This window comes from Misgurnus anguillicaudatus, chromosome 6 (assembly GCF_027580225.2).
Source record: "Misgurnus anguillicaudatus chromosome 6, ASM2758022v2, whole genome shotgun sequence".
NCBI classification, from domain to species: Eukaryota; Metazoa; Chordata; class Actinopteri; order Cypriniformes; family Cobitidae; genus Misgurnus; species Misgurnus anguillicaudatus.
The window spans coordinates 20,598,993-20,613,508 of NC_073342.2; the positions used below are offsets into that span (position 1 = coordinate 20,598,993).

At 36.7% G+C, this 14,516-nt stretch overlaps 2 protein-coding genes across 3 annotated transcripts in view; one reads left to right on the top strand and one right to left on the bottom strand.

Annotated features, from left to right (window-relative positions):
- Positions 1 to 418: 418 nt before the first annotated feature.
- Positions 419 to 3,291, bottom strand: dnajb9a (DnaJ heat shock protein family (Hsp40) member B9a). The gene is made up of 3 exons (XM_055192708.2): positions 3,151 to 3,291; positions 2,224 to 2,452; positions 419 to 2,098 (listed from the first exon to the last, which is right to left on the bottom strand). Exons 1-3 carry the CDS (start codon positions 3,280 to 3,282, stop codon positions 1,662 to 1,664), a joined length of 798 nt encoding a protein of 265 aa, XP_055048683.1. The 5' UTR covers positions 3,283 to 3,291; the 3' UTR covers positions 419 to 1,661.
- Positions 3,292 to 3,951: 660 nt separating this feature from the next.
- The window catches only part of LOC129433953 (transcription initiation factor TFIID subunit 4), a 60,188-nt gene continuing 49,623 nt past the window's right edge, over positions 3,952 to 14,516 (top strand). The window contains exons 1-4 of one of the 2 annotated variants that reach the window (XM_055192699.2): positions 3,952 to 5,146; positions 5,268 to 5,428; positions 6,977 to 7,150; positions 11,136 to 11,258. In XM_055192699.2, the coding sequence (XP_055048674.1) occupies positions 3,988 to 5,146; positions 5,268 to 5,428; positions 6,977 to 7,150; positions 11,136 to 11,258 (1,617 nt within the window). In that variant the 5' untranslated portion in view covers positions 3,952 to 3,987. Of the gene's footprint in view, positions 5,147 to 5,267; positions 5,429 to 6,973; positions 7,151 to 11,135; positions 11,259 to 14,516 lie in introns of both variants that reach the window. The other variant, XM_073868742.1, reaches the window with a different exon arrangement.

The window sequence follows — 14,516 nt, forward strand, 5'->3', positions numbered from 1 at the left end:
AGTATTGGGCGGCTAACCAGCGGTTGACCCGCTTTAGAAATTTCTGGAAATAAACTACATTTCCAAGCATTGTTCTGAGCAACAAGACAACCGTAACTATGGAGCGCAACAAAATATTTTCGTCAATCGTCATGTTATGTTGAAGTTAAACAACAATAGAAAAAAATGACATATGTAGCCCTGCAGATATTGGTATACGTAACGAGCGTTTAAGTTATCTGTATGGTGACCTCATACCATTTTTTTATATTTATTTGTTAAACAATATTTAGCACATATATGTTTACTATCTTGTTAATTGATTATAATGTGACTGGAATAAAAAATAAAACCTCTATAATATAATTAAAAATCACTTTAAAAGTGTGTATATTATTAATGTGTACTGAGAAATCTTCACTTACTAGACAGCAATACATAATTCTTTTGAACACTTTTTATTGTTCACCCAAATACATGATATTGTACATCTGGGCTCAAATAGTATATTTTATATTTTCATCCATAGGATTAAAATAAAGAAAGTGCCTGATGAGTCTATTGAGACCCATTACAACTATGAGAGCGGGTAACAAATATAACAACAGGACAGCTGCCTTAAAATATTGCACACAAGATTATTTAAGACAGAACATTCAACATACACAATATATAGGAACAGAGCTTGGTTATGCATATTATTTACATAAAAAGATATTCAAGTGGTCCGTATGCATGGGGAGTAACATACAAATAAATCCTTTGTTATAAACATTTGTATAGAAGTTATACACGTTGACCTGTCAGTCTTGTTTTGGTGTTTTTGAAAACCAAAGCTGTTTACAACCCCAACTGGACAATAGATGACAAAACTAAGCTCAGCTATTTTCAGCCATACAAACTATAATACACACAAGGTCGAAAAAGTGCTCCAATTTGTTTACATTCCAATTGAATCTATCACATTGGCAATTGGGAGTGGGAAAGGCACCTCTCTATCTAATAAGTGTTAATTTGAAAGAAACTATTTAAATATAATGAACTATATTATTCACAGCAAGTTACACAGCAAACATTTGCTTAGCTTCACATAAAAAGAGTAAGAGAGTAAGGATGTTTGAAAAAATATGAAGCTCAAGGATTCCTATTTTGATCGCTTAGCTCCAAGTTCAAACACAGCAAAATACAATAATGGATAAGTAAATTAGGTAAAGAAAGTGATGCTATGCGTCATTCTTTTGGGTTTTAACAGGGAGATTTAGTAGTAACACTAGCAGGCTAACAATTATAAAATCAATGAATTTTGTGTACATAATAACTTGGTATATATGTCAAGGAAGTGGGATTTAAATAATATATGCATACTGATATATTAGGGGCATAATTTCCTCTAAAGATTAATATAGAGCAAATATATGATAAACAAAAAATGTCAGTTTTCAAATTTCTACAATTAAACCTGAAAAATCTGCATATGCGATAATGAAACAACCTTGATTAAGAGACTCTAATATCCAATATAGTGTCAGTCACAAATGTCGAAAACTCCAAATGACCCATCTTGGTCATAATAAATCATTCACAGGTAAAAACCAAACCTCACTCTTTACAGCAGCAAACAAATAAATGTAATTCAGACATAAAAGTAGCATGATCCTCAAAGCTGTAGTCCATGATGAGGTTCAAGATGAAGTGCAGTCAGTATAAGTAGTCACCATATTTCCCCTTCTCTGGGTTACAGTTCTGCAGTGTTGTTTGGCTGTTCCCTGAAACCGGCTTTCCGTCCTTTTAATGTGCCTATCAAATGTAAACATCTTCTCCATATCTTCAAACATGTCTTCGTAGACACCGGTACCAAAAGTATCCGGAAAGTGTCTCTTATGGCGGTTGTGTGATTGCTGGTGGGCTCTGAACTGCTCGTCGAAATGACGTTTCGGACGAGCGTGCCTATTTTGACTGTAGATGTCAAAGTCTCTGAACATGTTGTCGAAGTTGAAATTATAGGAATTGTGAAAACGCTGCCCACCTCCTCCTCCACCCATTTCTTCATTAGTAAATGGATTTTCTCCTAACTGGTCATACTCTTGTCTTCTCTTCTCATCGGATAGTGTTTCATATGCTAAGAAACAAAAGTTATCACCTAAGTTTAGTTATCAAAAACTTTACATTATAGATCACTATCAAGAAAATGACCAAACATAAAACATAACGACAGCTGTAGAAACCAATGTGTATAACACTTACCCTCTGCAATCTCTCTGAATTTTATTTCTGCATCCGGGCTCTTGTTTTTGTCTGGGTGATATTTCATGGCAAGCTTGTGAAAAGCTTTTTTTATCTGACGTTCAGATGCATCTTTAGGGACACCAAGAATGTCGTAGTAGTCTTTTTTGGCCAGTATGAGTTCTGTTATCATCAAGATGCACACTGCAAACATCAATGTCGACTGTGCTGTGGCCATGTTCCTGGCTATCTGATAGGAGATTGAAAAAAAATGAACTAAATTGTATTTTATGTAAGTACAGCATTCACACAGTAGAAATACATCTTTATAACAACGTTATAATACATTAGAAAGAGTATTTACTTTGTATAAAAACTAATTTCATTCATTTGCATTTTGAAGCCGTGTCTTTACGCCTGCAGAAACGTTAACCAAAGTAACAGTTTTACTAATGCGCCACGCCCCTTCGCTTAACACAGTGGGTTACTGGTTTAAATGTTAAAATATACTGACATAGTAATATTTTTTGATTTTGTAAGATGCGTAATTATTTCAACAGTTACTTATGTTGAATAAATGAACCTCAAATTATTAATAGTATATAGCACGACAATTTAATTTACCGGTACATGACGCATTTAGCAAAGATATTTGATATTACACTTTTTCTGTATATTGTTTGTCTCATTTGTCAAGAATGATTCTGTGCTATACTGTGCCCCACAAAACCTCCATGAACCCTCAAAACGAAACCAACTCGCTATGACTAGAACAAAAAACATGATGCTTGCTTTTTTTCTAATCCTTATTCAATATTACGATATAATGGAGCCTTTATATAGGCGGATCGTTAAACATTCGCGCTATTAAAACATGCCATACATATATAAACAGATAAATATATGAACAGAAGACGTGAATGGCAACGCTAAAGAAAACGTACTCACTTTATGACAGCAAGGTGAGAAATGACCTAAAACGATACAGTTGTTTTCAATCTTTGGGCAGTACAACACGACTCGCAATACAATTGGTTCATTTCTGTACCTCGTGATGTTCACACAATTCCAGACACTCATCGTTGCGTTTTATTTACGCAGGTGCTCATTTGGGCAAATTGCTTGTGGTTTATAAAATATAAACTCACATATAAAAATTAAATTACATATAGATATAATGTACATTACATTACATATACAAATTACATATAATTAGTTTTTGTTTGGACGTATTAAGTTTATATAAAAACACACACACAAACACATGGAGTTGTAAATATTTGTACACATATTTATATAAAAAATAACCGTTTTCCACGGGAAACAAGGTAACCTAAAAAAACTTGTAATGCGTATTATTTTTAAATAAAGATTACGTGCGCTTCCTTGTTATCATAGTGCAAGGTTTATTATTTAATTTGTTTTCATTACGTTTAATACGTTTTAACTAGTGTTACACCACTTGACATTTTTAGAGCCTTTACAAATGATTTAAACACTATAAATGCGCTCAAAATCCAAACACAAACACAAACCTATATATTACGTTTCTATTAACTTGGCAAATGTGTTTTGGGCTCATTTTAAAAAGATTCCAACATACAATTTATTTATTTTTCGTAATTACAAGGCGCGTGCCATGTTTCTTAACATTCTTATTTGGATATGACAGCTCACGACAACACTTATGTGTAAATATTACACATGATGTCATTACGCTTCCCACAATGCCTCTGTTGCAAAACAACGCACGCGCGGTGCGCACGTCTCAAGCGTCTCTCAAAGATGGCGGCCGTCCCCGATCCACTGGAAGATATGCTCTATTCCGAAGTGGACGAGAAAGCCGTCAGTGACCTCGTTGGCTCGTTAGAATCGCAGCTCGGTGGACAAAACAAGTCAACGGACACCAGGAGACCGGGTTCGTCCTCAAACGCGATAAATCCACACTTGGGAAAATTGCCGCCCGCCCAAGTAGGAACAACACTGGAGCAGCAGCGCCAGTCAGAGCAAAATCCGGAGGGAAAGTCTGTGGAAAACGGTCCAGATAGGATACAAGCGTCTAATTCAGTCACTTCCGCATCAAACTTGTCTAGTAACTCCGTATCTTTGGTCACGGCTACGAATCGGACGCAATATCATTCACCGGTATCAACTTTATCCGCGAGCTGTTCAAGTGACGCAGCACCGACAGACTCTCATCCCAATACCAGTACGAATCACATCCGCACGGTTCCCGCCAGAATACAGACTGTGAACGGAAGCAGTGGCGCGTTGAACTCTTCTGTTATTGCGTCTGCTCCCGCCTCTGTGGCGGGATTGCAAGTTGAACCCAGACCCGGTAGTGTAAATGGTATTGACATTGCTCCAGGTGTAGGTAAAAGCAACATGTCTGCTCCTAATAACCCAAATACTGTTTTTGTGTCAGCTCAGCCCAACAGCACACTGCCACAAACTTTAGATAGTCAAGCAAATCCCACCATTGCACTGCACAGGCCTCCTAATGCCATTGTACACAATGGAGGTGACCCTAAAGTCTCAGGATTGCCCGTGCAGGGTGCAGCAGTAGGTCTCGGGTCCAGTTCCGTGGCGTTTCCCAACACAGTTGCCAGTGAGCCCAAATCTGACCCCCAAAGCCAGATCAAAGCAGTTGTCCCGAACCAGCTTCCTGGTGGTCCTGTAGGTTTGCACCCCAGCACGCCCACTCAGATGCAGGCTAGTCCAGTGGTTACCTCACTTCCTGTGGCAAGCACTCCCTCTGCCCTTGCAAAGCCTGCGACGACTACTCTTGTGGGGCAGCCTACGACCCTGTTGAGACCTGGCACACCAACTCCAGGGACGGCGACAGCTGTGACCCAGCAGCGTCCAGGGGCTCCTACGACCCAGCTGGTGGTTAGGCCACAGCAGCAAAACATCCAGTTACCTCCAGGATTCACCATACCACCAGGTAAGGGTTCTTTATTGGTTGTCTACTAACTATCTTTTTATCTAAAATTAAAAAAATGACTTTGTGATGCTGCCTTTCTGATTAATGACGTTTATGCCCCTGTTGTGGCTCTGCTATACAGGTATGGTTCTAGTACGTACAGAGGTGGGTCAGCTTGTGCTGGTTCCTCAACAGGTCCTGGCCCAGGTCAAAGCTCAGAATCAAAATAAGGGCACGCTGTCTCCAAGACCTGCTACACCGACTGCCACAACGTCCTTTAGAGTTGCCGCACCTGTTGCCCAGGTATGAACAACACAAGTATACTGAAAACATCTTAAATATAATCACACGCAGCCAATTTTTCCTGCTCGGACTGAGAGGCTACCAGCATTGCAGTACAAATAGTTATTGCCCCCCATAATATTAATTGTTAAATTAAGCTTATCTACAGTGCTTAGCAACTGTTCAGGCTTCTTGGTCCTTGTGTGTTTAGGTAATGTATCTTTAACTGTGAAATGAAAATATCCAGTTAGTAAGACACATGATAATTCTGCTTCGGATGTTAAGTCATTGATTTCAATCTTTGACATGACCTTACTCTGTAACCTTACTATCGACATCAAGGTTATATTTTTACAGGATGTTTTTTACATTATGTAGGATGAGTTTATGTAGAAATCAATAATATGACTTCAAGCTATACATTTTATCAGTATGTGTTTTCTGGGAATCAAACCCACAAAGTTTTGTGCTGTGAGCTACACTTAAACCGATTGAGCTACAATTATTCCAAGTCATTTTCTATTCAAACTTGCACACGTGTAGGTCTTTTTGACTGATTTATTGGCATATAATTTGTGTATGTGATGTGTATACTACACCTGAAAGCTGAATAAATAAGCTTTTCGTTGATGTAGGATTTGTTAGGATATGACTATATTCCTAAACGCAACTATTTAAAAACCCAAGGGTGTAATTTTGACCCATACAATGTATTGTTGGCTATTGCTACATATATACCTGTGCTGTTCTGACTGGTTTTGTGGTCCAGGGTCACATTTGCTTATTAACCAGACTACATTGGTTCACTGCCAGTGTTTCCACCCAATATTAAAATTCTTCTCAGGTGTTCAGGTACCATCAACTGTCTTTGATACCTACTATACAACACAAAGGTAATAGGTTTGATCCTAGGGAACACATCAATAAACACAAATGCTGAAAAAAATGTATAGATTGAATTCAATGTATGCTGCTTTGGATAAAAGCAGATCTGCCACATGCCTACATGTAAATGTGATGATGTGATCACTTGTGATTTGTATTTAAGGGGAAAAATAGGAAGCCTACATATTCTCAAAAATACAAATGCATTTAAATCTAAGATGGTTTATGAAAGTTTATTAGTCATATTAGTGTGTTTCTGTATTAACTAGATCTATATGATCTGTTGCTGTGCTGAAGATGTCTGTAAAGTCTTGTGCATGTGTGTTTATATTCGTGCATGTTCATTCACTTCAGTTTTTCAGTGATGCATCAGGATACATAACCATGTACACTAGAAATGCAATGCTTTATGTATTTTTGACCACTTCCAAATTATTTAGTGACTAGATCACAGAATGTTTGATCCCGTTTAAACTAGTAGATCTCATCATCAGGTTCAAACCTGTATTATTTTCTGTTACCCAGTCTTTGTTTTTATATCATTGCTTTCAATACAAACAGAAAAACCACAACTTGGGCAAATAGTGTTGCTATAATGCAGTAGATTCAGCGAGCACTGCAGGCAATGCTAGATCGCATTAAATCATTATTTTTAACTCGGCATGGCTTTTGTTTTTGTAGCAGAAAACAGCAGTGGTAACAATTACCTCGGCTCAGAAGCCCACCACCACAGTCATTACAGCAGGGGCTCGCGTTCAGCCTGCGCCGCAGACGGTCCTAAAACCCTCGCTGACCCCGCAGAGTCCCACCACGACAACAGCTGTAGCCCCAGCAAACAGATCTCCGGTCCTCTCTCAGGTATCACTGCTCTCTCCTTATGTGAACTGTGATGTTTTTTTTACAGGTACAGTGTGTATTTTTTGTTCCTCCATCAACAGTGTGGGGTTACCTATTTGCCTTTTTTTTTTGTTGCAGTTTTTCCTATTGTCGGCTTCAAAGGTCAATGATAAGTAAATTAGGAATGAAATCCAAGGGTATTATCGTAAACTGAAACTAAAACAAAATTTCCAAAAATAACCTATAACCCCCGAAATAACTTTTTCCAAAAAACTTCCTCATGGACAGTTCAGTGCAGCATTCCTGTACTTTCACAGACGCATCACTCTTTCGGTTACTTCTGGTCTTAAAAGTGTGACCTAAAGTATGAGCCATGTGATGGGGCATATTTGGTTGAATCTACTAAGCTGAATACACTCTTAACTAAATTAATAATTTTAAATATGAACAAGGGAGAAAGGTGTCGTTCGTGAGTAAATTGAATGAGAATGGAGGTCACGCATGCCAAGTAAGCAGATGCTATGCGTAGTATTGCACAGGACTCGAAACTTAGGAATGCTGGATCGCCGGGGGCCAGCATGAATGTTGCTCGAGACAGCTGATGTATAAGTCACTTGTGCTACATCATCACAAAAGTTTTTAGGTCTTGCCAATTTAAATATTATATTTGGGGGGGACCCTAAAGGAAACCTCTTATAAGGCCTGGGTATGCTTTACTTTTTCACTTCTGTCTTGTGTGCACACAGCTTCCAGAGTATGCCCTATCACGCGTAACGGTACATTCACACTGGGCGAAAGCGTTAGCGCTTGACGGAAGACTTGTCTGAAGCGTGGCCAACAGCCAATCACAGTGGCCACAACACATGCTCCAGTCTTGCATAACTGTAATTGGCTGGCTGGCGCTAGGTTATTAGCATAAGTCAATCTGATTGGCTGACGCACGCGTTGGGGCTTGAACAGTTGAGAAATGTTCAACACGACGTTGACGGATCCACAATTCAGTTCGGCAACACGTGACGTCACCCATTAAAAGTAAATGGGAAGCGTTGAAGCTTTCGCCCCATGAATGTACTGTAAGTGTGGATGGTCGACACATATGCACTACAAATTAGAGGTCTTCACGGGTCCACTTAGATCCGAAAACCCGAGGTCAGACCCGAGACCTGATCTAAAGTTTCACATGTGCCTCGGACACGGGTCGGGTACAATAATAGCGGCATCGGGTCTCGGGTAATTTAAAAATGAATGTGTTTTTTCTGAACGGACCCGAGAATACCCGAACTCTCTCGCCTGTGTGCGTCAATGTCCTTTTCAAACCTCTCATCTGTTTGCCAAGAGCGCTTGCGACATTGTGTGGTTGTCGGAAGGTTCATTTTTGTTGAGACAAACATGTCAGTCAATTATAAATGTACATTTTAGCGGTTACGTTGGTGTCGTCGTCAGATAATAAAGTAAAACGAATGGAGCCACCGGAGTTTCTTTCTGTCTGACTGCTGCGCGTGGGTCTGCAGAATGCACACACGTCAGTGCCGTTTACATTCGGTTCCAGACGGGTTAAAAATTTTTTTTCACTAGTTCGGGTCGGACTCGGGTCTAATTTTCTCGGGTGTGTCTCGGGTTGGGTCTTTCTTTAACATTTTTTTATTTATGCACGTCGGGTTCGGGTATGAAGTGATTCGGGTTATTTCGGGTCGGGTACATTTCTTTGGACCCGAGAAGACCTCTACTACAAATGCTCTACGAGACAGTAAGGGCAGCATTGATTCGCGTCATTTACAGAACATTTGCAAATTTAGGATAGGTGGAAGAAAAGTAGTGGATCCACCATTGCAAACAAGAAGATAACAAAGAACAGGAATCAGATTAATAAAAACATTTTTGATCCGCTTTGTTGTCATTTGTAAAGAAAACGGTTGGTGTTCTGAAAGTTTTTTGTCAAAAAAATCATTGACTCACATCTATTACACACACACAAAACTTTTTCATTCCTACTGGTGTATTTATGTAATACAAATCAACAACAGTTCGTCTCTGAGTCATAATCAGTGAAAAAATTTGAATGAATCTTTTGGTAAATAAAGCCAAAGAAGTGAATCACTGGGATGAATCAACATTTACACTATTGAAACAAAGAGTCTTCCCCAAGATGTAAATTCTGTCGGATTGCTGAAATGTATATCTTTTACACATCCACATACTTTTTGATCTACTTGGAGTCGTAGAGTTCATATTTTTCCTTTCTTTTGTTTTTACAATGTTTTGTGTTATGGAGCCTAGATATAAAGTATGAATGTAAAAACTATGTAAACTCAGTAGGGAACAGTTTTATAAAAAAATTAAAACTACAAGTTGACCAAGTCTTTTACTCATCTGTATTAACTGAAGTAAAAATAAATCTACACTAGTAGTCAACAATGGACTCTATGCACGCTTAACTTTCGCATTTAACTCAAGGCTGCTCTTTAGTTTCCAGTACGAGAGATTTAAAGCGGAGTGACGGCAGAATCGCTAAAATGTACTCGTTGTTTGCTGTATTTACCCAAATTTACAACCTGTGATGTTGTTTGCGGGATTTACCCAAATTTACAACCTGTGATGTGTGAAGAATTGTCCAGATGTGCAAACTCGAGAAAGGTTGCAAGTCGTCTTATCTCTGTAATCATTATGATGGTCTCATCATACTAGCAGAGCTTACATTGTGCTGTTTTTATGATTCAGGATTAATGTCTTTGTAATGTTATCTTAAAGTGTCAGGTAAATTAAAAGACGTAAATGAAATCTCACTGCTATATGAGGAAAAAGCAACACGAACTGCAGCAGGACTGATATTAAATGTGACGTTTAATACCTTTTTTTTTGTATATTCACGTCGATTGTCAAAAAATTTTTACTTATATATTTTTGAGTTATATCTTGGAACTTTATAGGATATAAATAACAACGCAAAAAGAACTATTGACTATGGTAAAGTCCATTTAAGAAACCTATTCCATTATTTGTTTATTTCTTGTGCTGTTTGTTTATTTTAATACCCCGTGTATTTAGTTTGTTGTGTGTGTGTTTTATTTTTCTCTGAAGTTATTCTTGTTGTCATTGATATGAATTTTCTATTTGTCTTTTGCATTTGTTATTAATAAAGCATACATAAATGCGCAAAATACACGTTTTTTACTGTTCTAACATTTTGCTCGTATAACCACAGATGTTATCTTCGCTAGTACTGATGATAACAATTATACAAAATTCATAAGTATATCAACAAGAGATGAATAGCACTGTTATCAGTGCAATTTCTATCTAAAACTAGTGTTAATGCAGAGACAGGGTAGCAGTGTAGAAGTTGTCATGCTTGAGTCTAATGCTGTGAACACTATGACACACACCAGTGGTGGCTAGAAGTTCGGTTCTCCCGTCTATAAAAATATACTTTCATACGTTTAAATGTCATTATGGTATTAAATGTGAAGTATAAGTTATTTCTATGTAAATTAAACAAGCATCAACAAAATTTGCAGTGTTATTTTGGCTATTTTGGCAACCAACGTTCCTGAATATCATTGAGCTCTATGACTGGCGGAAGTAGTCCAGCATCCTGAGATTTCACCGGAAATACGTCAAGCACCGCCGTGCATAGAGTCCATTGAAGTGGATCAAAAAAACTTAATCAAAGATGTCCTAAGACAAGACCTTTTAAGACAACGTTTATTAAAGAGTTTGATTTGCTTCAAATTTTGACAAGTGTAAAATGTACTGATAGACCTAAATTACCTGAAAAACTAAGCTAAAACTAACAATCGGAGTAGATACAAAAACTGAAACTAAATTATTATTTAAAATTCAAAACAAAATAAAAATTTAATTAAAAATCCCAAACTATAATAACCCTGCTAAAAACGAATGAAATGAAATCAGTTGTGTTTGGTGCTGAGACTCTTGATATGTTTTTAAATGGTTTCCTCTTGTTTCCTATGTATTCATGGTTTTCATCCTGGAATTCTCACTTTAGGAAATGCAAGAGAACGTGAAGAAGTGCAAGAACTTCCTAGCAACGCTCATCAAACTGGCATCCCATAATTCCCCCTCACCAGAAACATCGAAGAACGTGAAGGCACTAGTACAAGATCTGTTGGTAAGTTTGCAATTTTAGTATTGGTTAATTGTTTTAAAAGATTTGAGAGTAATTATTTTCTATTAATGCAGAATTTTGGGTGGAAATCGTAGTTACAATATTATTAATAGTTACAATAGGATGATTTCACCAGGTGACTTGAATAGGTCTATTTGAGAAGAATTACTTAAATTTTTTGGGCACTTCATCTTAATGGAAAATTAAAAACTATCAGCTTTCTTTGCATTTCCCCTACAGCTCTGGCAACTTGAGAAAAAAAAATATATACATATACATATACATATATATATACATGAAGAGTTTGGTTCCAAAACGCAATAAATCCATTTTGACAAATTTTGGTAAAAACGTGTTTTCTATACCAAGAAAGTGACAAGATGAAAACAACTATTTTCTGTTACAAACTTTCACATAGCATCTTTAGGTTATAAAAACATAAAAAATTCAAATCCATAAGTTGATTTTCAAAGATTTATTATAAAAACGGATAATTTTTTCCACAAAATGCAATAAATCCATGACAAGTTTTTATTCAAAATGCTATAAATCTATTGAATCAATAGCCTATATAAATGTGCATTAATCTTTGCCATGTTATATTCATTTAGTTGACTAGTTGTACACACTAATTAAAAATATAAACATTAATGTCATAAATCAAAACACTTACTTTGTCATATTAAGATCACTGTCATTGCGGTTACTTGACGTCCTCGCTTAACGTCTTTCACAGAGATCAGCTGTAAAATGTTTTTGGTCCTGCTCGATTTTCGTTGACTTTGAGTAAAATTATGTAAAGTTTTTCATAAGATCCTCTGGGGTCAATGTGTTAGCATGAGAAGCTTGCTATCGGGAGAACAAGCACCCGTCTCCCGAGTGCCTCTCAGGGAAAATAATAGATGCTGATGGCTTACGTTTCTTACCCATTACAGAAAACCATCACAGGTTTAGCGATGCAATTAAAGTATTATTTTGTTTTGTTTGTTGATCACGAAGTACAAAGTAGATGAGGAAAACTAGCACTCCGTGGACTCAGCGCGTCCGCCATTGTTTGTTTACATTGCGTGAACGGTGGGCTGTAATATCAGAAATGGATTTATTGCGTTCTGTAAAAAAGGAGCAGTGGCGTTTATCGCATTTTGGGAAAAAAGGGAGAAAAGATGAGAGAATAACACGGCGGATATTTGATTTTGCTTAAAATTAATTATTTACTTTTAACTACTGACCTGATATAATACTGATTTTGGCAGAAACTCATTTTTTTCAAAAATGGCGTTTATCGCGTTTTGGAACCAAACTCTTCATATATATATATATATATATTTATATATATATATATTTATATATATTTATATTTATATATTTATATATATTTATATATATATATTTATATATATATTTTTATATATATATATTTATATATATATTTTTATATATATATATATATATATATATATATATATATATATATATATATATATATATATATATATATATATATATATATATATATATATATATATATATATATATATATATTTGTAAACTGATAAATGTTTGCCTTACTTCATTGCACATTTGACGATGTAACTATTTCTTGTGTATGCATTGCGATGCAGATGCTAAAATAATATATTGTGGAGCCCTGACATCTATAAGTGTTTTGTCTATTGTTGTCTACTTTTTCTTTAATTTTGAATTACTTTCTGCACACTTTTTGCTTCTGTGAGATTTTCAATTATTGTTAAATCCCCCATTTGCTCTGGTATCATGATAGTAAATGTTGTCTCAGCATGATGTTTTAAAGAACATCTGCACTTTCAGGGAAGCAATTAAATTTGACATTGCATACAAATGCATTAAAGAAATAGTTCACCCAAATATATAAATATATAGTTTATATATAAATTTTATAATTATTTACTCACCCTCATGTCATTCGAACCCCTAATGTCTTTGTTGTTCTTCAGAACCCAAACACAGATTTTTTTTTTTTTAAAGTGTTGTTTGGGGTTTTCTGGTTACTATGGAAGTGGATTGGGACTACCTCGGTAACCAGAAAACCCTTCAAGCTTCAAAATGACCCAAAGTATTAAATAAACAACTCCACATGACTTATAAGTGTAATGAAAACACTCGCTGTTGTTCTATTTGTTACACATTAAGGGTTGTTTATACCTGGTATTAAGATGCGTTTGTTTTGGTCGATCGGATCGCAAGTGGACAAGAGAGACACATTCACGTTTACACCAAGGGGCAACCTTCTTGTCTCTGTCTTGAAGCCAACACGGATATGACTTAAACTGCAATTCATCGACTGGCCGCTAGAGGCTGGCTCCAAAAGGGAGTCAATTCCCATAGACCCCTATAGTAAAATGCCTTTAGACTCATCTATTTAAATTTTATTAAGCCTTAAAGTTCTGCATAATTTTGGGCGTTACCGCTTGATTGACAGGTAAATTGCCTAACCTAACCATGGTTTCAGCAACCATTTACCTTCTGTCCACCCGCCTCTTTGACAATTTTTGGTTATCCAGGAGTGACGTGCTGTTAAAATAATGCCTAATTTGGGCTCTTCTCAAACCTACGGGTGACGTAACGGATAATACGTCCATATTTTATTCATGTCTTTTGTCCACTTCCGATCCTGATAACTGAAGGGGTGGTCTGTGGGTGATATCTTCTCCTTTTGTTTAAACATGAGCAGGACAAATGATGCGTTTAAATTGACGCAAACTAATATTAGGTCATGATCGCGGCTTTTTTTTGTTAGTAAACATGCTGTACAGAGTTTTGTACATGTATATGTAAGAGCTTTCTTGTATATTTTATCGCAATTGATGAATTAAGCTTGCACATTTTTTACATGCTTGCAAAATGAAACCATATTGAAAGAGGCAGAGAGCAGCCGCTTTAGTTGCCTAAAGACCGTGCTGAACACTGTGGGCTCACACTAGTAATCATGTACGATGGAAAAACATTGTGCTTGTACATCACATTAGATCAACAGGCGTTAGGTAGGCTGTCCTTTGTAGCTGCACGAACCATCCGACCACATGAGCGTATACACTACAAAAGCAATCCGTTTAAATGTGTTTTCGACTACCTCTGAATGTGGTCGAAAGTGGCTGAGCTCAAGATGTTTTACACCCCAGTTACTCTTTCATTTTTGTTTCATTTTGCAAGTGTGTAAAAGTTGCGCAAGCTTATTTGATCACTTGCTCTGAAATATCAGATAAAGCTCTTACATATATAGAC